Here is a 25,843-nt window from a genome sequence, read left to right as displayed (position 1 = left end):
CAGCATATCCTACCACGAAAGAACTTTCCGGCATCTCCATACGCAGGATACCATCGTAAGAAACGTTCCACAGATCCGGCCCCAAGATAGACCCCTGAGCAGCTCCTCCCGTGATCTCTTTGCTACGCAGCCCGTCTGCAGTTTCATACTTCAGCTGCCTGTCCGAAAGGTAGCTCTGTACCATGCGGAGAAGGTAAGGCGGTATTCTAAAAACTGTCTCCAGGGCTCTCAATATATCTGACCACTTCGCTGAATTAAACGCGTTTCGGACATCTAATGTGGCCAGTAACACTATTCTTCTGGAGTAGTGGTTTCCCTGCTGTGCCAGATGGAAAGTTCTCACCACTTCTTGTACAGCCCCAATGGTAGACCGACCTCGTCTGAAGCCGTACTGTCTTTCAGACAGATCACCAGCCTCTTGGATTGCCGCAGACAACCGTGGCTTAAGAAGACGTTCTAACAGTTTCCCCGCTGTATCCAGCATGCACAGAGGTCTGTAAGCTGATGGGGAATTCGGAACGCCCTTCCCTTTGCTAATTAAAACCAGCCGCTGTATTTTCCATATTTTTGGAAAGATTCCAACTTCAAGACAGCGGTTGTACATGTTCCTCCGAGGGAATACCATCAGGCCCCGGGGCCTTCTTGTTCTGGAGAGAACCAGCTGCCTGATTCAATTCTTCTTCCGTGAACAGCGGCACATCCTCCGATGGGGGAGAATACTGCTCTCGGCTTCTCAGCGGATGGGTCGGGAAAAGTGTAGACACTATTTTGCCCATCTCCCTCGCGTCCATCTTGGGTGTTGGCGACTGGGATCCTAGTTTGCGCATCACAATCTTGTATCCCAATCCCCACGGGTCATTATCTACATCCCGTTTCAGGTCTTCCCATTTGAGCTGCTTGCTCCTGAAAATGGCATTCTTGAGTGCTCGTCTTGCCTGACTAAACTGGGAGTGTTCCATCTCTACGTCCCTATTCCGTCTCCTAGCTCTTGTGACAATACGTCTTAAGCGCAGACACTTCCTTCTAAGCTCAGCGATCTCTTCCGTCCACCAATATACTGCAGTCTTCCTTCTTCTGAGTTTTGCTCTTCGCGGCATAGAGTCATCACACGCTTGTCGTACAAGACACATAGTAGTATTAACAATGTCCTCGGGAGAGCCGCTCTCCGACAGAACTGCATCTTTACCTCTATTGATGGCCAACTCAAGGATATCCTCATCCAACTTGGATACATTCCATCCGGTTAGCTTCACACCATTACCTGTAGGTCTGCTCTGGTTACGTTGAAGGTTGAAGGTGATATACTGGTGATCACTACCCGTGAAGTCTTCAATCACTCTCCAGTTTCCTATAAACCGCGCCAATGATTCCGTTACCAAAGTGATATCCGGTATCGTCCCAGTGTTTCCAGGCCGCCTGAATGTCGCCTTATTTCCGACGTTAGCCACCGTGAGACCAAGCCTAGCCGCCATTTCCAATACATGTCTCCCTCTAGCGTCTGTTGTAGGCATACCCCACTCCACTGCCTTGGCGTTGAAATCTCCAGCCACTACAATTGCCCGTCCCAAGTCTCGAACTGTGTCTTCCAGTCTGTCGACTTTCTCCCGAAAATCGTGAATGCTCACATTCGGGGTGAAGTAACAGCTCACATAAAAAATGTCCGCACATTTCACCCAAACGTAACCTTGTCCAGCGCCGTGATCTACTACAAAAGCTTCACCTCTCCCAGTTGGTACCCAAATAGCCGCTGTTCCTAGTTCATCCGAAAACCACTGACCATCTGCGGAATCATGGTGTTGTTCACTAATAAATAGTATGTCTGCCTCTTTTTCACGTTGAATCTGGTGAAGAAGATTCTGCGCTGTGACACTCCTGTGTAAGTTCCCCTGTAATATTATTGTCATGCAGACCGACTTTTTGCATGCTCTAGAGCTTTCCTAAATACCTCACATTTTCCTGTACCAGGCACGTGATCCGAATTAGTAAGCTCTTTTTCCGTACACAACATACATTTCAGAACTCCTTTACAATCCTTGGCCTTATGACCTTTTTGTCCGCATCGAAAGCAATGTTCCCGTCTATCTGGCCCCTTGCAGTTACTTGAGCGATGTCCGTATCCCAGACAACGATAACACCTGTCTACTACAGTTTTGCGCCGCATGCGGCAATTTACCCATCCGATCTTGATTCGCGATGTTTCTAGAAGCATAGAAACAGCTTTCTCATTCATCTTGGCAAAAGCCAATCTCTGCCCCCGATTATTGGATTCAGTCAGGTTTACTTCAACTTCACCAGCCTCATGCTTACATTCCCTCTCTATGGCCGCTATGACATCTTCTACGACAGTCATACTATCCAGGTCCCTGATCTCAATAGTCGCTCGTGGAGTCAGCTTCTTAACAGTTCCTGCATCCCCTAAAACTGTGTTAATTTTCTCCATTAACGCTTCTTGAGCCCCACTCTGCTGCCCAAGCTCAATCAGAACGTCACCTTTTTGAGTACGTCGCAAAGATTGCACTGATGTACCGACCTCTTCTGGATTAATATTTTCGCGAATCTTTTTAAGAACTCCCGCGAAAGTCTCTTCTTCACCCGGTTTTATTAATATTGCGTCTGGTCGCCTTCTTACTTTGGGCTTTCTGTTTCTTTTTTCCCGCTTCTTTGGACTATTTTCCTTCTTCTTGGCTCTTGACCTCTGCGTCTCCCAAGGTCCCGCGACTTCCTCAGATGTTTGTTCGCTACCCGCATCCACATTTCTTTTCTCTTCCTCCTGACTGATGCTCGGTGCTGAAGTCGACGCCTCGGTCACTGTCGCCGTTTGTGTCTGCGGTTGCAACTTCATTTCTAAAGCCACCCTCTTTTTTAGCAGGCTGTCCAGGATATCCACGGATTCGTCCAACTTCAATAATCCTTTTTTCACATCCATACTGACATTCTTTTGGACCTTCACAGCATCCTTCATCTTTTTTAGGACTGCCTTGATTTTTTCCAATTCCTGCTCCTCTAATTTACTAATTTCTAAGTGTCCTTCCAAGACACCCGTCTTCTCCTTCCCTCTACTCGTATTTGTTTTAATAGATTGATTTACCATAAATTGTTTGCCAGCGCATCGTACACAAGGGGGCGGGCCAAAATAGCTGGGAGCGGGTGTACCCTCGGATAATTTTAATCCTACCCCAGTTCCCTGAGGCCCAGCCTTCGCTTAACCAATCCCGAGATCCTGACGGATTGGAACTCGCCCGGAGCAATGACAGCCTTTAACATCCGTCATCCAGTGTGTACTCCCCGATCACGGCCCGAAGGGGCTGGTCCCTGATCCCAACTGCAAGAGAGGTCCAGCAGAGACCACTCACATCCTTCCCCCTCTAAACAGGAGGGACCAATCATATAATAGTTGGGAAGTAGTAAGGAAAAAATAGGATAAGGGTGAGGAAGATGGAATAAGGATAAAATGTAAGGGAAGGATAAAGGATGATGGTCAACGGACAGTTGTCCCTTTAGTCGACTCTTACGACAAGCGGTAAATACTGTGGCCCTATTCTACCCCCGGAACCACAGATAATAATAATAATAATAATAATAATAATAATAATAATAATAATAATAATAATAATTAATAATTAATAATAATAATAATAGTAATAACAGTAATAATAGGCGCCACGGTAGCCGAGCGGTTAAGAGATTAGACCCGCAATGCTAAGATGTATTATTGGTTAGTGGGTTCGATTCCCGGTGTCCAGGCCTTGCATTTTATTTAATGGTTATTTTAACCATTTTGTAGTCAAATATGTTTGCTAGTCGCCTCCGTCCAAGACACCTAATTTGGTAGTTGGACGTAAAGCCTGCCTTAAAAAATAGGCAATTACTTTACTTTAATAATAATAATAATATTGTTATTATAGTGCATTTATTCAGAATACATTGTACTCTTGTACATAAATCTGTGGCACTTAACAGCTTAGACAGAATCTGTCTGCCCAGTTGCCAATATATTTATAATTACAAATGAAAATTTTTACTTTTCGCAATTAATAGAAATTAACAAAGGTCAAAATATATAGAATAAAAACAAATTTAGTCCTTTAGGTGGTGAACACGGAAGTTAATTACGTAAACTCTGCCAGCAACAATCTTCTATAATGTAGGGCATATTTTAGATACTCATGGAGCATGGACCAGTCATTACCATCAAGATGTTTGCAAATTTCATTTACCGAGAGCTAGTATCGAGCATACTCCGAAAAAAAGTGCAAAATATCAGATAATTCTGAGCTATAGGTTATTTATTTTATCTTTTTTATAAATAGTCGAACTAATGCTGAGCTGTCTGAACACCTTTACAGCTTTCAAACCAATATTATATAACAAGTAATAGTTCTCGTATTTTGCGAGCTAGATTTCCTTATACGAGGAAGAATGTGCTCTCTCTTGGGTCATGTGAAATAGATTTCTGCCTCCAATCATTTAAAAGATGGAGCACGAAGTATTTATAGGAGCTAACTACTTCAATAAGAAAAAAATATACAATTCTAAATATAAAATTCTTTCAGTAAATTTTCCCCATGAAAGTATTGAGTCATCAAATCATACAGCGGTTAAGGGAGACGAGTTTTACAAAGCTAAGATGGGAGAACGGTGGTTAGTGGTTAATGCGATTAGCATACGTACGTAAAATAGTTATTGAGAGCTGTGCCTTCTTCACTAAATTGAAAATAATAATAGGCTTAATTGTTAATTAACTGTACGAAAACAAATAAATTCAACGCTCTCAGAACTTTGAATTTCCTGTTTTGTGGGGGAGTCTACGTTTGGACCAAAAAATCTGCACGAAAGCTGCATTTCCTGTGAGACGTAATAGAAAAAAGAAGAAAAGTGAAATACTAAAAGTTGTACAGCGTAAAAATAACTTCACTTCCGTTTGTACAGTTCCGTTTATAGATTGGACACGATTGTGAGTTGAGTAACTAAAGTTTGAAGTTGTTATGATCTTTGCAGCTTCCCTGGTCATCAATAACCGCAACAAACAACATCAAAACTACATCACTAAAGTTGTTAGGAAAACTTTTTTTTCTCCTCCTTCAATTTGTCAAAGTCAATATCCGTTTTTGTCTGTTAGTACGTTTGTTTTACATGTAATCCTTGCAGGACAATGGGGGAAATATCTTATAAACCATAACCTTTGAGAAATGTTTGTAAGAGAAAACGTGTTTTCTGTATGATAAAGTTTTTCTTTGGTGGTCGCCAAACTCGTCTTTTTTTCTCAAATTTTCTCATACATTATTACGAATTTATTTGCGCACTATACTTGCTGACTCAGTAAGTGAAACGGAAACATAAGTGACGTCGAAATTTTCTACATCAGATTATCCAACCAGTTATGCGTGTTTGACGTCAAACCAAATCTTCTATTACGGTGCGTTCGACGTGTATCACTCGTTGTGAAAAATATAAAATTGCCATTAACTATAAAAACTCGAAATTTTAATAAAATACACTAAGAATATTATTTGGTGGGGATGTTTCCTTTATCTTAACCAATAGAACTGCCAAGTATTTTATACGAAGGTGGGAGTCAGCCAAATGATAAGTGATTGGTACATGTTTGCTCTCCGCATTAAGAGATTGGGAATTACGCACACAAATAGAAGCTCTCAACCCTTGTGCAATGCCCGGTTTTTACCTTAGATAGAGATTCAGGACCTCAGTACGAGCATGATTTCCATTTCGCGAATTCAAAGCTCTTGCGTCCATAGTTAACTAGAGCAATGCATAGGTGAGGATGGTGCAAGATTTTTGAAAGAGCACAGAATGGTCTGGTAATCTCAAGACCCCAGAGAGAGAAAGTTGCAGAAAAAGTTGCTTGCAGTGGCTTGATTACGACGTTGTAAACTTTTGGTTGTTTTTCCCTGCGTTCGACGGTGTATTGACACATCATTGTCTGATTTTAATTCCGCACACTGTGGGCTTTTTGTTTAAAAACACTAAATTCCACTCTTAACTGGTTCACGGAAAAGCACTTCTTTTTCTGCAATTTCTGGGGCTTAAGATTACGAGGAGCATTCTGTGCTCATTCCAAAATCTTGCACAGCTTCACGTATGCATTGCTCTGGTTAACTAGGGACGGCAAGAGCTTTTTGAATTCTGTGCCAAAATGAAATCATGCTCTGACACTGAGGTCTGAACCTCCTATCTAAGAGGTAAAAACGGGCATTGCACAAGGGTCGAGAGCTTTGTGTGCGTAATTCCCCAATCTCTAATGCGGAGACCAAACATGTACCAACCACATCATTTGGCTGACTCCCTCCACCTCCCTCCGTATAAAATACTTGGCAGTTCTATTGGGTAAGATACAGGAAACATCCCCACCAAATAATATTCTTATTGTATTTTATTAAAATTTCTAGAGTTTTTCTAGTTAATGGCAATTTTATATTTTTTCACGAGTATTCACGTCGAACACACCGTAACAGAGATTTGGTTTGACGTGTCAATACACGTCAAACACGCTTAACTGGTTAATAGGCTTTCCCCCTATGTCAGGGGTTATGTCCGCATGCGGCTCTTTTATCTAAATTTTATTTATAGAATTATATTAAAATACAGTAAGTAATATATAGGACTGCCGCCATTTTCATTCAAACACAGGTTTAGTTAATATTTATTTGTTTATTTACTTCGCAATAAGTGAAAATAAATATATAAAACATTTAAATGTTATTGGATATCATAAAATAATAATTTGTGAATACAAATGATCTAGGGAGTTTGTTTACACTATCATCCTTGCGGCTCTTGGTAAGATTTATTAAAATTATTTAAGGAGAAATGGCTCTCTACTTAAAATAGGTTGCTGATGTACATCCGTACACCGGAAATTGGTCTTTAGCTCTTGGTCTTTACCACAGTTTGGGCCAGTAATTCTTTTCACCATGAACTTGTTTTATGCATTCGTATTCTTAACAGTTTTTTTGGTAACCATAACTTCGGCTCGTATTGCTCACAGAAGTGAGAAAAAAAGAATCAATTTTCTGCGGCCTAGTGACACCAAAAATGGTCTAATGATCAACTAATTCTTTTTTGTACCCAAATCCCAAGAGAGATAGAACTCTAGCTGTTGTTGGCTCAACTAAAATGAGTATATAAAAACATTTTCTTCACAATTTTAATGAAATGTTTTTATAGAAAACTCTTAACTTAAGAGAAAACTGAGTAATTTCTATGTCTAGTATTTTTTATTATATTTTCCAAAATGAAAAAATTATATTTTTCCCATGATATTGTCCACTAAGAGTTTTTCCGGCGCCATTTTGTAAGCGCGACTCTTTTTTTTTTTGTCTAAACTTGATCGGAATGAAGTTCTCTTACTCGTGTGTCTCCTCCTGTGAGGTACACTTTGGCCAGCCCCAGAGGAGTGGGTCAGAACCGCCCTAGTTACCCCTTTTTTTTTCTTTTTCTTTTTTGTATAAAAAGTGGAAGAAGTTTTCTCCACACTCAGGGTGTACCAGGAACCACGCTTACCAACCTACTTCACTCCTTGCAGCAAGTAGCAGCATCATCCTGTAGCTAGCATAAAGCTATACCCAGTTTTATGTTTCTACACCTCCCCCGCCGTGAAATGGATGGTGGAAAAAGCAGGACAAAGGAGAAAGAGCTAGGCTAAGAGGTGGGAGAAGGTGGCCCCCAAGAGGGTACCCTTTGGGGGGGGGGGTACTATACTCTGCTCACCTGTCCTGTATTTCACAGCCCCCTCCTGAATACAGGTCTCTCCGCCCCTTTTGACCGGGCCCCCCAAAATGGGCCACGCCCCCTACGCGCACAAGTTCCGCCCACTGAATTCCACCCACTTTCACACTAAAAAAAAAGAAGAAAACCACCTCGGTGTTTTCTCCTCTAGTCCTAGGCGAAGAAGCTTTTCCAGGCTTCAGTATTTTGGCCAGCCTCTTTTCTCACCACTACAAACAAAGAGCATTCCATACAAATACAAACACACACAGGCATAGGGGAAAACACCAGGGAAAACTCTGCCTGGGAAACGCCCATTTTTCCCCAGCAACTACCCAGCCTAGTCTTCAGCTTGTACTCTTTTGGAATTTCCTTTTTTCCTCCCTTCTCTCTACTCCGCGAAGAAAAGCTTAAAACCCCCCCCACCACCCACCTTATAATCGAATTAAATTGCTTTGAAATTTTACTAAACATCAGCCGCAGGGATTCCCCACCCCTTCCTCGCCCACCCAAAATGGAAAATTCACTGAGATAAACTAATTATAACGTGCATAATTAAATTCAATTTTTTTCCCCCCTCAACATCGGCAGCAAGTAAGACACACCGATTCGCACATACGCCCCCCCGCATATCCTGCGCTCTGTCATACGCCACTCCGTTGGGAAATCCCAGGCTAAGAGTTTTTCCCAGTTACAAGAAGGGAAATAGGCAGTCAGTTTTATTAAAGTTCAAACTTACCCAAGGCGAGTATATATATATTTGCATGGCTTTTCCGCGTAGAGTATTTTTTTTTTTTTGTAAAGTCACATTGTCTATTTCATAAAAACCTAATTTTCCCCTCATCATCGAAAATTTCAATTCTTTTACGAGTCTAATAAACACTCCTCGGTTTTAATGACTAAGAAGCCCCCCTACTTAGGTGAAACTAAGTTTGTTTTTTTAACTACCCCTCCTCGGTTAAAAAAATATTAAATCTTAAAAATTCGATCTCAAGGGGCGCCTTAAAACGACTACTTCCGGCGCAAACCGGAAATCTTAACGATAGTAATATATCCGGTACTTCGGTAGAATTACTTTCCAAGGGAGTAGTTGAAGTTTTTTGAAGTGAAGTAGCCCTCTAATTGTTAACCTACTAAGAAATTTTTACCGGAAATGCATCATTTAAGATCGATTTTGGAAATGCAGCGTAGAGGAGAGTGGGGGCCACATTTGAACAGAATTTACATTTTCTGTTTACAGAGTGCGCACAGAATCGTATTATTGAACCTTTTTATTTTGTTTTCTACAACTTTCAAGTCTTCTTAACTAGATCTATATCAATAAACAGTTGTGGTACTTTACGTACGTATCTATATTTTTCTTTAAATTTAAAAATGTTGTATCAAATGTTAATATCTGCCCCACTGGTTGGTGTACCCTTTGAACCCAATATAAAATAGAAAGAAATGATATTACTTTACTCTGAATCTACCTTCTACCAGCTATTTCTCTCTCGACTACATTACTTTCTCTTTTAAACCACTGAAATCTAGTTCCAAAATATCAAGAATGACTCAGTTCGGGATGTTGTACCCGAAGTGGTGATGGGTTTAGGGAAGTTTGAACAAAATATTCGGTTTGTTGCGCTTCTTAATGTAGTCACAAACTTGCAGTGGTCGGTAGGGCGGCACATTTTAACTGGCGATGTTGAAATGTGTGCCCCCTCTCCTTCCATAAAAGGAAATATAATATCCAACACTTTTTGTGCAAGCTAATAGACTTTTTGTAAATACTATGGTTTAAAAATGCGAATTCCAAATGTTAATATGGGGACTAACAATACTTACACCTTGTCCACTACAATCTTCACAATACACTTCCCAAAGCTGCATCAAAAATTATTTTACTTCCACCTTACAAAATTAAAACATTCCTCAATTCAGACTTCTACCAAACAATGAAAACGGAAGGGAAACTCTCGTCAATTATACAACAGGTCTACCACAACATGCGGAGAAAATTACCAATCATAAATGTTTTAAATGTATTTGGCGAGAAATTAGAACTGTTCAAAGGTGGCCCCCTGTTCAATGGGGCCCTCTCTCTCCTATTGTGTGAGTGCAGAATGCAACTACAAACCGGGAAATTCTAGGAAGATCAATTTTTTTTATTTAGTTCTTCCAGGGATTTTGAATTTGATTCCAGGGAATCAAAATACCTGAATCAAAAGTGCACCTTACAGGATGAACTTTTCACTATTTTTTTTTGAGGTTTTCAAAGACGTGGATCCTATATTTTCCATTAACTTCGTCTCAAAAATTGCCTCAAAAAGTATTTTTGTTTATTATGCTTCAATTTGGGTTAAATTATTCCTTAACTTTAGATGAAATCCCTTTTTATGAAATTTATAAAAAAATTCTTTCTTGGAATAACCCCCCCACTAGACTAAAAAGAACAGAACTTAACAGACGCTATCGAATTCTTAAAAGACTCTTAGACGACAGATCAAAACTCTCTCTAGATAACAAAAGACTGGATTTATACTTCTATTTTGAAACCCATCTGGGCGTATGGAATAGAGCTGTGGGGTTCAACCAAACGCTCCAAGTCTCCGAAAGGATTCAGTCCCTTCAATCTAAAATACATCCAACTATTTGTAAACGCTCCATTTAGTTAGAGGAGCCACAATAGACCCAAAGGGGTCGCAGTGGCGTAGGCCCTGAGGCCGCCCTAGTCTAATCTAATCTAATCTAAACGCTCCATTTTATGTCTCCCAACCTGGACTATACACACTGTGACCTTAACATACCTTTTGTCACTAAAAGTCGCTGAAAACAAGATACAGAAAATTCCACTTCAGCCTGCAGTCTCTTATAAATCCTATTATGAACATCTTTCTTCAAGAACTCTTTCCTGATAACCCGGACAAGACGTCTTAAGAGACAGTGTGGCCTCGTGATCTCCTCTCTAGTGAAGAGAGTGACTAATAGCCTAATATTTTGGAGTGTTACCACTGAGTAACTTCTCCTCTCATACAGCTTCATTTGTTACTCTGTTATCATTGTTACTTATAGCGCTGACGCGCTGATTGTAGCATGCAAAAAAATTTTTTTTAAACAAATAATGTAAAAAAACTGAAATCTTGAAGTGAACTGCTAGTCAAAATTGATTGTCGCCTGAGTACCCGGACATTCGGTTTATAGACGCAATGAGGCAGCAGATCTGACTGAGAGAGATCTTATGAAAGCACCTAAACCTGTTTTGTGGCGGCCTCGTAGGACATTCATCCAAGAATGGACGCACAATCAGTTGCTGGAGTGACTGGTGATAATCCCCACATCAGATGCAGGATGAAAATTTGGTAGGTACTCGTTTAAAAATTCATCGCGACATTGCTCCAACAGGACCGAGCAGCCAGCCATTCGGATGATCCTTGATAGGAGCCAATTCCTGTGATTTTTTTTGTTAGGAAGTAGAGGAAACGATACTGCACTGTGTCAGTGGAGGAAGTGATGGCTTCAAAATTTTGGCCAGGAGCTCTATACCAATAAGCAGACAGGTGCTCCAACTAGAGCAGCGTTTCCTAATCTTTTTTGACTCGCGTACAACTACCAAGTGGTACCACTTCCAAGTACATCATGCTAAAAATTGTACCACTTCGTAAAAATGATTGCATTTCGTGCAAATTTGTTATTCTGACTGTGTTATTTTACTATTACTATCTTTATTTTGCACAGAGATACAATGTATCTGTTACAAAGGAGTTCCAAGTTCATGTTCACTTTATAAACTTTGTAAAGGGTAAGATCTTAGTTTTAAAACTTGTTTTAAATAATTAAAAATTGCGTACATATTTTTCTCTTCAAAAATTATTAATTAATTTACAAAGTTCTTCTTTAAGGATTATTATATTTGTTTATATGGAGTGGGATTCTAAAAACTTGTTTAGACTGGACAGCTGACAAACAATTAATGTTTCTTGGCTCGTTCTTATTACACATTAAACAATGATCTTTGGGCTTTGATTGTACAAAATTACATTATTGATTTTAAATTTAATAACGTAAGGAGCCACCCCAATCTTAATTCAGAAAGAATTCTTATAACTTGAAAAGAAATGAACATCTTGTAATAAATTGTTGAGAATTCCAAAATATATTAAACATATTGTTATTTACTTTATTTAAATCAGTTAAGTGCAAATGTACCTGTCTAAAATTATAGAAATATTAGGTTTATGATATAAGCATTCTAATGAGCCCAAATCTTCTAAAAATTAATTTCTTTTAAGCATTCCAACTACCTGTACCAATTAAATTTAATGTTGCTTGGATAGGAGCTTACTCCATTACAATGCAGTCTCTTTAAGCAGATTTTTACATAGTTAACATTTAAGTTCTGTCACATGATAATTCTATTAAATTTTCTCGATAATGATGTAGCTTTTCCTAAATTTTCTTTATAGAAGGGGGGTTTGAAATCCGAATTATCATTTGTGTTTTCGGGTTTTTGGGAAAATTCTCCATGAAAGGCAATTTTAATCCTGTTAAGTTAAATGTGCTATTATATTTTCTCGTGTATCTTGAGACAGACCAACCTTATTACTGTACATATTAACAACGTTACTGTATAATATTATTAATTAAAATAATCTGTATGTATTTATTATAGGGGAAAATCGTTTCTATGATATTTTTATAATTTAACTTTTATGTCCGGCATTATTGATTATTTTTCACGTACCACCAACCTCGCATTCCACAGGTCGGGAAATGCTGCTCTTAGAGGGATGCCTGCCACTACTTCTCCACCAGAACTATCCTAAAACTCATTTAAAAATATATATATATATATATAATCCATAGAGCTATGTGTTCGTAAAGTAATACAGGAAGTTAAGGGAAAATCAAAGGAGCTATTTTCAAGGACATTTTCTTAAAAGGTGGAGTTTTTAAACAATTCATCTAATTCTTCTTAATATTATATATAGGTGATAAGTCTGTACATTGTATTAAAATGGCACACTGTAGGGCGAAGTACATCCAACAATGCTTGGTATTTTCCTGGAGAAGTCTTTCTAACCCAAGTTGTTGACATATTTGTGGGTGCTCCAAGGGAATCTCAAAAAGGAGCTGCCTTTTTTGAAGGAAATGGAAATAAACTTCCTGTCGGAAGTGATACTTCCGGCGGAAACGCTATTTTGTTGGATAGAGTTCACGATCGCAATGCTTCCCTTACCTAGTGAGAGAACGGCCATTAATTATTATACTGGTATAGTTAATTCTGGGAAATGCCAACTAAATACTTTATATCTCGACGTTCTTTTTGTTTATTTTATAGCCTAATTTGGCGTCAGCGTATCATTTATAAGTTTGTACTTAGTTTGTATAGTTACGTATTTATTAATTATCATATTCAAACTAATAAAATATACTTAATATGATTGGAAATAATTAAATACGCTTTTTGGACGCAGTCGTTCTCCTGGGCCAATGAAGTCACTTAAAAGCCAAGGAAAATAGGTCAGCTGTTGGCAGAGAGTATCGATTTGTGCACTATTCTCTCCAGAGAATGCGCTGTGTGCGCTACCTCACGTCTCGCTGCAGTAGTACAACTTATGGCCTCATGCCACAGTTATTGGCCAATTTACGTGGATTTTATTTTTAAATATTTTTCTACCAATTATTTGTTACTACTATTTACTTTATCACGTCTGCGGTCTAGCTAGCTAGTGGGTCGAAAAAGTGAGATGAAATAAATACAATAAATCATTAGGATAGGAAATTAAAATGAGAAATATTTTGGGCGCCATGATGTTTATTTTGTTGCCTTAGTAACAGCGAACCTACGTATAAATAATTAGTCAAAAAAAAATCATTATATAAATTAGAAATATATTTATTAAACGTTAAGCAGAATTGAAAAGTCCGTGCAAAAATAAAAACTACTTAATTTTTGGGGGTAAACCTTTTTTATTTTTCAACATAGTCTCCTTTTAGGCTTATACACTTCGTCCAACGCTGCTCTAGTTTGTTGATCCCTTCCGAATAATAGGATTTGTCCAAGTCTGAAAAATAGCCATTCGTTTCTGCAATCACCTCCTCGTTTGAATAAAATTTTTTTCCCGCCAGCCATTTCTTCATATTGGGGAACAAATAGTAGTCCGAGGGAGCCAAGTCTGGAGAATAAGGAGGATGTGAAACGAGTTGGAACCCTATTTCCATTAATTTTGCGACCACAACTGCTGAGGTGTGAGCTGGTGCGTTGTCGTGATGGAAAAGGACTTTTTTGTGGGACAATCGTGGGCGTTTTTCTTGCAGCTCGGTTTTCAAACGGTCCAATAACGATGAATAATATGCACCTGTAATAGTTTTACCCTTTTCCAGATAGTCGATGAGGATTATTCCTTGCGAATCCCAAAAGACAGTCGCCATAATCTTTCCGGCCGAAGGAACGGTCTTCGCCTTTTTTGGCGCAGATTCCCCCCTTGGTAACCAATTGTTTAGATTGTTCTTTGGTCTCAGGAGTGTAGTGATGTGTCCATGTTTCATCCACAGTGACGAAACGACGCTTAAAGTCCTGCGGATTCTTCTGGAACAGCTGCAAACCGTCCTTGCCACACTTCACACGATTTCGTTTTTGGTCAAGCGTGAGCAATCGCGGCACCCATCTTGCGGATAGCTTTGTCATGGTCCAAATGTTGATGCAAAATATTATGTACCCGTTCATTCGAGATGCCCACAGTACTAGCAATCTCACGCACCTTCACTCTTCTGTCATCCATCACCATATCATGGATTTTATCAATGATTTCTGGATTAGTAACCTCAACAGGACGTCCAGAACGTTCAGCGTCACACTTGTGCCCATATGGCCACTCCGAAAATTTTGAAACCACTTATAAACTGTTCTAATCGAAGGTGCAGAGTCACCATAATGTTTATTAAGCTTCTCTTTAGTCTCCTCAGGCGTTTTGCCTTTCATAAAGTAGTGTTTAATCAACAGACGAAATTCTTTTTCGTCCATTTTTTGAAAATCACTCGACTTCCTCGATTCAAACGAATGCCAAACACAAAGAAATAGACCGATCTGGCTGAAACTTGGTGTGTGTTCTTCCAAGAGATGCTACTAACTAAACATAACCTCGATACGCGCCATTGGTGCTATCTCTCTGACTTTGCACGGACTTTTCAAACGACCCTCGTAGTTTATGTAAATAGTCGAGGCACTTCCGGCTGTGATAACCTAAACAAAAAACTAGAAATTAAAAAAAAGTGAACAAGTTGACCGACTGCTTAGAATCTCAGGGTTTCCGTTTTTTGGTACTTTGTAAAAAAAAAAAAAAAAAAAACAAAGGGACAATTGCTTAATTGCTACTTTGCATGCAAACTGGCCCTTAACGCAATGCGAACTTACAAACCTACTACCAACTGAGGGCTATAGGACATACAACTTCGGCCGGACTACATCAAAAACCACTCCTCCAGAGTTCAGATAATGAGTAAATAAATGAAAGTTACGAATTAAAACGCAAAAGAAAAAAAAAAATGTTGTTCAGCATTAGTTGGCTTCAATTAATTAATCTTTAAACAAATATGCATATTCCATGAGAAGAACTCAGGCCAACAACACATTGCATATGGTGGAAATTATCAGCCACTGCGATCATACGTTTTATGATTAGCGTAAAAAAAAAAAATACGTAGTTGATATTAGTGTGAGGAGGAGAAAGTTAGAAGCCCCCGGGGGATGTTCGTGTAATGGAGCCGCCTCCACCGAGGTCAGATCTCCTGTCGTACACTTAATTAAACTGACACGAAATACTCACACAGAATTTGGCGCACATTTGGTCAGCTGATTAAAAGGGACAAAGAGACTTATGGCGGGAAAGCAAGGCGCCCTTACATCAACTCCATTTAATATTAAGTTAAACACATTTTCTTGAGACTGTTTTTCTTTTTTTTAAGCAGTGAACCTTACAGAGTAGACTAGTCTTCTAAAAGCAGTGAACCTCACAAAGTAGACTAGTCTTCTAGAAGCAGTGAACCTCAAAGAGTAGACTAGACTTCTAGAAGCAGTGAACCTCAAAGAGTAGACTAGTCTTATAGAAGCATTGAACCTCACGAAGTAAACCGGTCTTCTAGAAACAGTGAACCCTTACAAAGTAGACTAATTTCCAAGAGGCAGTGAACCTCACAAAGTAGACTAGACTTCTAGAAGCAGTGAACCTCACAAAGTAGACTAGACTTCTAGAAGCAGTGAACCTGTCAGAGTAGACTAAGCTCCCAGAAGCAGTGAACCACACAAAGTAGACTAGTCTTCTAGAAGCAGTGAACCTCACAAAGAATACTAGACCTCCTAGAAGCAGTGAACCTCACAGATTAGACTGGTCTTCTAAAAGCACTAAACCTCACAAAGTAGACTAGACTTCTAGAAGCAGTGAACCTCACAAAGTAGACTAGGCTTCTACAATCAGTGAACCTCACTAAGTAGACTAGTCTTCTACAATCAGTGAACCTCACAAAGTAGACTAGTCTTCTAAAGAGAGAATAACTGAAAATCGATCACTTTCTTCTTAAGTAAATATAAAATTTCAAATACAATGATCGGCAATAGAAAGAAAAACTGATTTACTCAAACAAAGATGTTAAAAATCCATAGTTTTCTAAAAGGCTTGGATTACTTATAAATAAAAGCCAGTACCAAACATTTCATTCAGAAAGAGCTGATGTGTTACATTACTATTTTTCAGAATGTATTAGATGTCACAGGCCACTTTCATTTTCATGCACAAAATACGAGTATATGTTCAGTAAAGTGTAGCACCCAATTAACTTATATTGATTGTTATACAAGGTATCAAAGTATTGATCATTGAATCTTTAAAAATCGATTAATAACAGCCCTGTACAAATAAACATTCAAAATGGCTGGGAAAAGTAGGTGAAACATGACCCGTAATTTGCTTTTTCCTTATTTTCCCAAGAAAATGCCCATCATTCCCAATTTCCTGTTTACTCTTACATTATTATTGTGGAAAACAATGCGTTAAGCTAGAAAAATCTTTTATTTTTCATGTTTTTATCGAGATAAGATTTTATTGCATATTTTGATTCTTCATCAAATACCTACGGGGGAAAAATTAGTGAAAAAAATTAAACTCTTATTTTGCATAGAAATATTTACCAATAAAGAACTGGCCAATCACAGTGAAGAATGGAAGTGTGAAAAGTAGGCTGGTTGAAGAGCCAATCATAAGCGAGTTCTGTTTATTGAACCACGCCCATCTTCTTCCATGTAGGTTACACCACGCCCATCTTCCATGTATGTTACACCACGCCCTCATTGGCTCTTAATAAAATGTAAGAGCTGTATTTTTTTATGTTTTAGCCAAATTTATTTTAATTATAAACTGAAATAGATGTTAAAACACTAAAATTGTTTTTTTCTGAAATTACTCGGAATTAATGAAATTTCTTTTCTTTTTATCAGACTCGGAATATTTGATCCATATCGATACTCTACAATTTATAATCGAACTTACAATGTAATTTAACTATTTAGGGAAGCCATTTCGTTCTTCGAGGGCGGCCCTAAAACCAATTTTTCTTTTACAGAAACAAACTTAGTAACATAAGTTTTTAACGTGAATGTAACGTAAGGCCACGTAGTTTTATGATAAACCTTTGTAAGAGCCATTTTTAGAGGAAATGAACCACCCATTGAATAAAGAGGAAGTTATGGTGGAACAATTTTTCTTCAAAATCGATTTCAGCAACATAATTAATCTTCTCGAACGGCACATAAGTGCTAATAGGACAGCAATTGAGACCTTGGAGGAAGTTTACTTATCCACTTTACCGGAAGTTAATTTTCCGAGGAAAATATTAGAAATAAAAGTTATGCACCTATAATTTTTCAATTTTTACAAACTATTACGTCATTCTGTGTTGGTACATACGGGAAATAGCAAATATACTGGGATTTTTCATTTTTAGAGTTATAGTGTATTTGTACATTCGCAATGAGAGAGATATCTACTCATCAGCAAGCTAGCTATCTGCGGTAGAAGGAATCTTGGCCCGGAAGGAAGCCCTACACAGGAACACTTAGCCCTGGATCGCCAAAACTTACCGGTTAATACTTAATTTTAAACATTTTGACCCCGATCATGAATCTGAGAGATTGCTTTTAAGTTTGATTGTTTGTTAATGTTCAAGGATGAGTAGAAGACAAAGTTGGGAATACCTGATAATGGAAAACCTCAATCATTAATCATTTACGGGATCGTTTAAAGTCTTACATTTACGTGATTTACTAGATCATGTACGGAGTAAAGTAAAGCAACAAGAATGCAAATATGTTCTTGGTTTAGCAAAACTGGACGGTGCATTTCTTTAAGAAACAAGAAGTAAAGATGGTTTTTTGAAATGAACAACATTCTAAAGGTCGGTCGGGGGGGGGGGGTAAAAACTAGAGATACTAGGTTAGAGTGTGGGGGTAATGCGATGTAAGTTGTGTGTTAGTGCCGGAAGAGGGCAAAGGGGATTCTTCCAACTGATAGTGGGAGATGATAAGAAATAGGTACGCGCGGTAGAAGAAGTAGAAGATCATGGTGGAAGACGAGAGAGATAGAGAAGGGATGAAGCTATCCGGCTTAGTTAAGCACCATCAGCCTTGCTGAGCTCTGGTGAAGCGGGTGAGCTCTGTATACCTCTAAGTGCTGTAAAGGGAGTTCACCGTTTCTGTATTTTGCAAAGGGCCGGGCGCGGTGATCTAGCGTCATCAAGGGAGCTACCACTACCCTCTATCTATTATTAACACTACCAAGACCCAACCTTATTGTTGTTCTATCTTTGGTACGTTTGTTTGTTCAACCATTCAGATCTATTTCACTTAACCCTTATTCTGTGGGATAAACACTAAAACGCCAGGGTATGTAAGTCTGACCCGAGAGCATCGGGTAAGCCTCGTTTTTAATATTTAAACCCACTAGTATTCTGTGTAGTAAATGGAGGCGAATATATGTACGGCCTCTCCTGTACATATAACCATCTATAACCGAGCAGGTTACTGAACAGGTTCATCTGTCCAACAGGAACAACCAGCTATTTGTTGCCAACGTTCCTCAACTATGTTTATGTCTCTTAACCGCCTAACAAGAACCGAAAGGCTTGCCGAGATTTCTACTTCTTCACCGCCTCTGTCACCAATTTCTATGGCCAGTGCTATAAATGACCTTGTAAAGGGTAACCATCATTTGGTAGAAGAAACGGAAGAATACTGAATTAGCTTCCGGTTTCTTCTAAACTTCTACTCATTCAGCATCATTCACCCACTTTTATAACCTGGGGTGAAATAAACATATAAGGTAACCATCACTTAGCACAGGAATGGCGAACCTTTTTGAGACGTGGGTCAAATTTTGTTCATTTTTTCCTTTTAGTACTAGCTCTTGGGTCACTAATGCCCATTCGGCACAAGAGTTAAGTTTAAAAATTTTTAAACTGAATATTTTCAAAACTTAACATCTTTAAAATTCAGTTGGCTTAACGGGTAAAACGGGGACGAAACAAGTGCTATGGAAGTCTCTCTTTTTTACCAACATAACTGAACAAAACCTGAACAAAAGTGTGTTTTATCTGAAGAAAAATCTAAATATGTTTATTTGCTTTGGGTTGTCGATTTTTTTTTTGTAACAAACAAAATATGAGTAAAATTATAACATTTTATTTGATATTTTGTAAACACATTTGCTTTATTTCAAATAATATAAAAGCATTTGTCGTCATTTGCGTTTTAGATCTGTAATGATCAAACTAAAGGTTATAGGATAGCATTTAAATTACTTTTGTGTCAATGCATGATTGAAAAAAAATACAGATAGAATATAAATAATCCACCACAATTAGAAAATCTACCCGCGTAAACAAACAAATGGTTGCCTAGCAATTGAGGGTCAGTGAAAAAGCTTACGCGGGTCATAGGTTCGCCATCACTGACTTAGCACATATGTTACATGTTCGTAAGTCCATCTTGTTTTTAAAAAGTAAATATTGACCGTCCACCTTAATTTAAGTGGGGTACTTAGAGACAAGAAGTAAGCTCACCTCTTAAGTTTCATTTTTTTTGGTAAAGTTTTAACACCTGCATAATATAGAGCTTTCGAAACTTGAGATAGAAATTCGAACTGGCAAGGACTGGCCGGGAGACTTCAGAAGTATTTTTAGAGTTTCAGTAATTAAGGCTTTTTTTACTCACCTGGGATTTTTTTTCTAAAAAAACAGGTATGGTTGATTTCAGCAGCGTTGTTTGTCACGTATTAGTTTTTTATAACAATTTACAGTTGGTAGTACGGTTTACTTGTTACGTAGTACAAAAATATTTCTCAAACAAAAAAGAAGTAAAACAAACAACATCTCTTTTGTATTTTGGTAAATAAGTAACTAACCTCTCTCTCTTGAAATGTGGGCGACACAAAATGAAACAATGTGACCAACATTGGGGAATTTTTTTTTTTTTTTTGGAGGGAAATTTTGTACAGTCTGTGCGACAACACTGTGCAAGACAAACAATGACCAATCCCGTGGGTCAGATGTCATAACATACTCTACGTTCGGCGGCGCTACCAGAGCGTGCATCTCCGCTAAGGGAGAATGGGCTGGGCCCCCCTCCCCAAACATTATTTATGTGTTCCTCCAAGGCGTGGCGGCCCTGTTTGCACTCTACAGATTTCCCAAGTGTCTAAGCTACCCCCCCTAACCACCCTTCCTATGTGTTGTGTGTTGGCAAGAGTGGTTAGAAGTATAGAACGTGGTAGACTGGCAGTGTGGGTAACAAGGAGGAAGGTAATATGCCGCGCTTATTTTACCCATCTCACCTGTAGGTTGGCAGCACAGTTTAGGAAACCTGAGCTACTGCAAGCTGCAGGCTAGCAGGAAATGCTTTCTCTTTCCTTCCGCCGCAAATGAAAAAAAGAAAAAAAGAAAACCTTGCTTTCCCTTATTGTCTCTCCCACTGAGCACACAATATAACAGAGAGCAATGTTGGCAAGTCTGTGTTCTCTTACTTGTACAAAAGTGTTTGTTTCATTCATGACAAACCACAACGCTGTCCCCTGAAGGCCCATGGAAAGAAAAGACTTGTTTTTGATAATCAAGTCTGATTAATATTTACCGAAGGACTCGGGAGAAAGGGCAGAACAAGAGCCAACAACAGCGGAAGACGTGATTGAGCCGCCGTGGACCGGTGGGAGGTTTATTCAGTCGCAGATTCTGGTGTGTCTTGGTCAGGGGACTTAATCAAAGGAGGAAAGACAAGTGGTGTTATCACAAATGAAATTCTTTTACAATTATTCTTTATCTTTCATCTTAATAATTTATCAAACTTTATAATTTGAGGCATTTAAGGCAGGGTTTTCCTTCCTTTAGCGTACCATTTAATTTCCTCATTCCGTATCTATGTTTTCAATGAGAATGGCTCCTACAATTTTATTCAATCTTTGAATACTAGTTTAATAGAAGATTTATATAACTTTTATTTCTAAAATTTTCTTTTAAGAGCAGATTTGGCAGAAGAATGGGTGCAGACACCCATTACAGAACCATCTCAGTGATTTTCCATCAGCTTCATATTAAATAAAAAGTAAATACAGTACAACCTCGATTAACCGGGATTCGGATTAACCGAGATCATGTCTAGTCATCATAAGAACACCTCAGATCGGCGCCGAAACAAAAGTTAATTTTCGATGGCGACAAGAAAATTTTTTTGTCTTCCGATGTAACATAATTGGTAGGCGTGGCAGTAACTCTTTTATACCTGATTTTCTTGAAGGGTCATTATGTATGTATGTATGTACAGTGGGTCAAAAAAAGTATTCATACACTAAGTTTTCTTACTTTATCTACTGAACTTTTGTTTCTAGGATGACTATTTCTTCAGCACTGAAATCGTTTTTCTGCTTTTTAATCGATTCTTTATGTTTATAAAAGAAATTGAGTGCATTAAATTCAATGTTACTATCTTCGATTTCAGTGCTGAAGAAATAGTCATCCTAGAAACAATAGTTCAGTAGATAAAGTAAGAAAACTTAGTGTATGAATACATTTTTGTACCACTATGTAAAAACCCAAAATATGGTGCAATTAGTACTGAATTTCTTGGGATTTACCATGGTCTTACAAAATACCATGGGATTTACGTTGATTTTTTCAACTTCACGGATATATGTAATATTTTTATGGAAAATTACCGGCATTATTTTAATCTTCCCAGAGAGCAGCCTAATCTCAAGCTAGTCTTCAGTGTTAATCAGTTCCGTCCTACAGAAATTGATGTTAAACGTACAAATGTACCATGTAATACTGTGTATTCGGTTTAACCGGGATTTCAGTTTTCCGGGGTGGGTATAGCCGGAGGTTCAGCCCGGTTAATCGAGGTTGTACTGGAAGTACAAACAAAAAAATCTTAAACTTGAATAAATAGACTTAACGGTGGTACCTTTTTATTAAGAAAAGTTTCGGCTTAGTTTCAGCTAAACCAACTTCCGGAGTTTTCCACCACAGTATAAAAAGAAAATGATTAAAGGGTGAGTTTTTCTTTTAAGAAAGAAAAAGCAGTTCCTCTCCAGCAGAAGTGAGAAAGAAATATGAAGCTGTTCATTGAATTACTAGCTTACACCCAGTCGGGCAGATCTCCTAGATGAGGTAGCTATGAAAGCAATCTTTTTATAGTGCCAGAAGACAGATAATAGTGCCAGCGAAGGTAGGGTAGTAGCTTACAATGGCATGTGCAGGAATTATAGCCGGCCGGCCCAGGCCACCCCCCCCCCACCACACAGGAGTGTCCCAGGGGGGTGTAGCCCAATCACCGCCGGAGAAATTGCTCATCTGTGCGGGGGGCCAAATAGATGTTATCCTGGTGGCAGGAGTTTACTCGGTGATGTCTACACTTGTTCGGGGGGCATCCTAGCGATGGCTGATATCCAGGCCGGACTGCTGCTCTTCTCTCACTTTCACCTGGAAATATCTGGTGTCGACTGGAGCCGATAGAGTGATTGCAGCGGGGGATCTGATAATTGCCCCCCACCGTATTTTGGGGATAAGGGCCCATCCATATTTTCCCCTCCTTTTTCCTCTCGTACTTTGAATAGTCACATGACTTCCTTTACCTACAGTTTTCAAATTTTTTCTTCCATTTCCCAAAATTTAGCACGTTTAAATTCACAAAAGAATAAAATAACTTCTAAGGGAAGAAGCATGTACAAGAAATAATGATCGTTCAAAGCAAGGGGGGGTCTAAAAAACTGATTAAGCTGGTGGATGGAGGCTGTGGCAGAAATTGAAGAATGATCTCTCACAAATTGCGTTAAAATCGCTAGTTTGTTGTTTACAATAAGACGCTTGTAACACGTGGAGAACCAGGTTAAGGTTAACCACAAAAACCACTGGTGGCCAAATAATGGACCATGGTGGTAATTACCATGCTTTTCTATCAAATATTTAATAATTTAATTCGTAAATCTACTCATTCTGACAACTAATTTACTTACAATTTGTCATTTTGGTAATTTATTTAATACGTTTTAGGGGATGATACATTAAATAATTGTTTTGGATGAGGCTGTACCCTATAATGGTACTTAAGAGAGAAGCATCATCATCTCTCATTCTTAAAGCGTATTTTCATAAAAAATATTAGTAAGTATATAAATCTATATGAAAAGAATCAGTGCATAACTTTGTAGGGAATTATTTGACTCGATTTCGATTAAGTCCCAATAAAACTGTGTAAAACTTATTCAATAAAATGTGAAAAACTTCAGATCGATCAATTTTGACCAGAACTTTAAAGTAAAGTAAAGTAATCGCTTATTTTCTCAGGCGAGCTTTACGCCCAACTATCAAATTAGGTGTCGTGGACGGAGGCGACTAGCAAACATACTTTACTGTAAATTTCTTTTATAAACCATTAAATAAAATCCTAGGCCTAAGACCGGGGAATCGAACCCAGTACCATAATTCATATTAGCTTTACAGGTCTCGCCTTTAACCGCTCGGCTACCGTGGCGCCTTTATAAGAAAGTACTGTGATAGAGTTTAACAGGAAATACCAAATCGAACTCTGTAGATAAATTTCCTTTTTTTCCGGTTTCACGAGCCACTCACAGAACCAACTGATTTGGAAAAGCCAGTTTTCGTCCTCAAAATAGTGAAAACTACAATACTTCCTCTTACAGGAAGTAAAGAATTGCAATATCCTTCACAGCTGTTTTAGTTATTAAACTAAGTCAAGAGTCCAATAAAGATGGAAGTTGAAGTAATGCCAATATTTGTTTTTGCTCACTCTAGAAGGTGGGGGGCAAAAAGTTGATAAAAGAAAACAACGCTGCCTATATACATGGAAATGTGTTGCAACATGGGAATCATGGTACATTGTCCCCCCCCGCGCGCGCGCCAGTGTTGTGCAATTGCATTTAGGGAGCGACAGGGTGACATACAAGAACTGAGGTTGCTAGTTACTCCGTCGCAGTGCAAATAAGATTTGTAATTTGACTTGAACTGGAACAGGAGATGTCTGGTACACACAGATTCTGTTTTACCCTCCTCAGTCCAGGATTATCTCTCTCTCTGCAGGTGCCCAAAGAGGCTAGCAAAAGAATCATCCTGGAACTGTTGAGAATTTCCTTGATTACCTGGAAGCTACGTGCTATACATACCTTGGCAGTTCCGTCTATTCCTTGCCACAGCCTCACTGATTGTCTGGCCCCCCACCCAATCACATTCCCCAACTGTTCCGCTCTCTATTCAGCAATCACTTCCACTCTCTCTGTCTGACCTACCTCTTGCCACTTTTCTCTCTTCCTTGATCTTACACTTCTTTATTAAACTTCTTGCTCCATTCTACTGGCCGATAACAATTTGGCCAAGTCTTTATTCTCAAATCTTTAACCAGTTTGTATCCACTATACTAAACAGCTAGTTCCTGCCATTACCGTCTTAAGATTGCCTTACAATTACCCGGCTAACGGCTTGTTAAGTAAGCTGAATAAATAGTTAGATCCTCAACGCTTAACAGTCTCGTTCGATTTTATCTGTTTCGTATCTTGCATTAAATTCTTCACTAGTTTCCTTAGTGTCCAAGCTTGGATACTTCTCCATCCCCCAATAGCTGCAGTTGGCAGAATGTAAACTTTTGAGTTTTCCCTTTTCAAGCGCTTGCATTTCTGTCGTCGTCCCCTTGTTAATCTCTTCCTTGGACAGATCTATGTCTACTTTGCTAAGTACATCCCTTTTTTTTTTTTTTAGAGCGAATGGTTGGGTGGCTTTGCCTTTAAAGTTTTCATAGTAACCACGTTTTCGTCCAGTATCCTGTATGATTGACTGGGATTAGTTTCCCGAGATTACCTGCCCTTAATATGGATTTCCACCAATACCTGAAATGGCCCTAAGTACAACAAATTTAAAGAAGGAGTCATAGTCTCCAAAAATTTATAGGAATCTTCTCTGTACGCTGGTACAACTGGAAGATTCTTGTATTTTCCAAGAATACTTTGTACTAAATATGTCGAGGAAGACTTCTTCAGTGAATTTGGTAGCGTAATAGCAAGACATTGGATCTGAAAAAGATAGTTGAAATAGATCAAGAGGGCAGTGATAAATTGAAGAGATATTAACAGGAAATGAATTGGGAGAACGGAAGATAATTTATAAGGAAACTGAATACTGACAAAAGGACAAGGGAGGATCAGGGATGCGGTACACTCAGAATACTTTCGCCGATTTAGGCAAATGCCATAAAAATCTTTATTTTACAATTCCAAACTCACATACAAAACGGATCATGAACCAAATACATAAAACTGATTTAATTAGACTTACAGGAATTCTGACTTAATTAGACTTACTGGTTTTCTGACTTAATTAGACTTACAGGTTTTCTGACTTAATTAGACTTACAGGTTTTCTGACTTAATTAGACTTACTGGTTTTCTGACTTAATTAGACTTATAGGTTTTCTCACTTAATTAGACTGACAGATTTTCTCACTTAATTAGACTTACAGGTTTTCTGACTTAATTAGACTTACTGGTTTTCTGACTTAATTAGACTTATTGTAATACAAACACAAATTGAC

The 25,843-nt window shown here is 38.6% G+C and overlaps 2 protein-coding genes and 1 long non-coding RNA gene across 3 annotated transcripts; all 3 read right to left on the bottom strand.

Annotated features, from left to right (window-relative positions):
* Nucleotides 1-584: 584 nt before the first annotated feature.
* On the bottom strand, nt 585-1,511 carry LOC141462211 (uncharacterized). The gene has a single exon (XM_074143881.1). It carries the CDS (start codon nt 1,509-1,511, stop codon nt 585-587), a length of 927 nt encoding a protein of 308 aa, XP_073999982.1.
* A 389-nt stretch (nt 1,512-1,900) lies between these two features.
* On the bottom strand, nt 1,901-3,552 carry LOC141462181 (uncharacterized). The gene has a single exon (XM_074143826.1). The coding sequence runs from the start codon at nt 3,089-3,091 to the stop codon at nt 1,901-1,903; it is 1,191 nt and encodes a 396-aa protein (XP_073999927.1). The 5' UTR covers nt 3,092-3,552.
* An 8,812-nt stretch (nt 3,553-12,364) lies between these two features.
* Nucleotides 12,365-20,957, bottom strand: LOC141462254 (uncharacterized). The gene is made up of 3 exons (XR_012463179.1): nt 19,967-20,957; nt 16,892-17,056; nt 12,365-12,532 (listed from the first exon to the last, which is right to left on the bottom strand). It is a non-coding gene; the product is annotated as an uncharacterized lncRNA (long non-coding RNA).
* Nucleotides 20,958-25,843: the final 4,886 nt, after the last annotated feature.

This window comes from Rhodnius prolixus, unplaced genomic scaffold, assembly GCF_049639745.1.
Source record: "Rhodnius prolixus isolate KJV_2025 unplaced genomic scaffold, Rpr scaffold_18, whole genome shotgun sequence".
Taxonomy (NCBI): domain Eukaryota; kingdom Metazoa; phylum Arthropoda; class Insecta; order Hemiptera; family Reduviidae; genus Rhodnius; species Rhodnius prolixus.
This window is presented reverse-complemented; position numbering and strand designations above follow the sequence as displayed.

Bases quoted from the DNA above. Each gene is read 5' to 3' on its own strand.
- LOC141462211 (XM_074143881.1), bottom strand. From the start codon at position 1,511: ATGCCTACAACAGACGCTAGAGGGAGACATGTATTGGAAATGGCGGCT.
- LOC141462181 (XM_074143826.1), bottom strand. From the start codon at position 3,091: ATGGTAAATCAATCTATTAAAACAAATACGAGTAGAGGGAAGGAGAAG.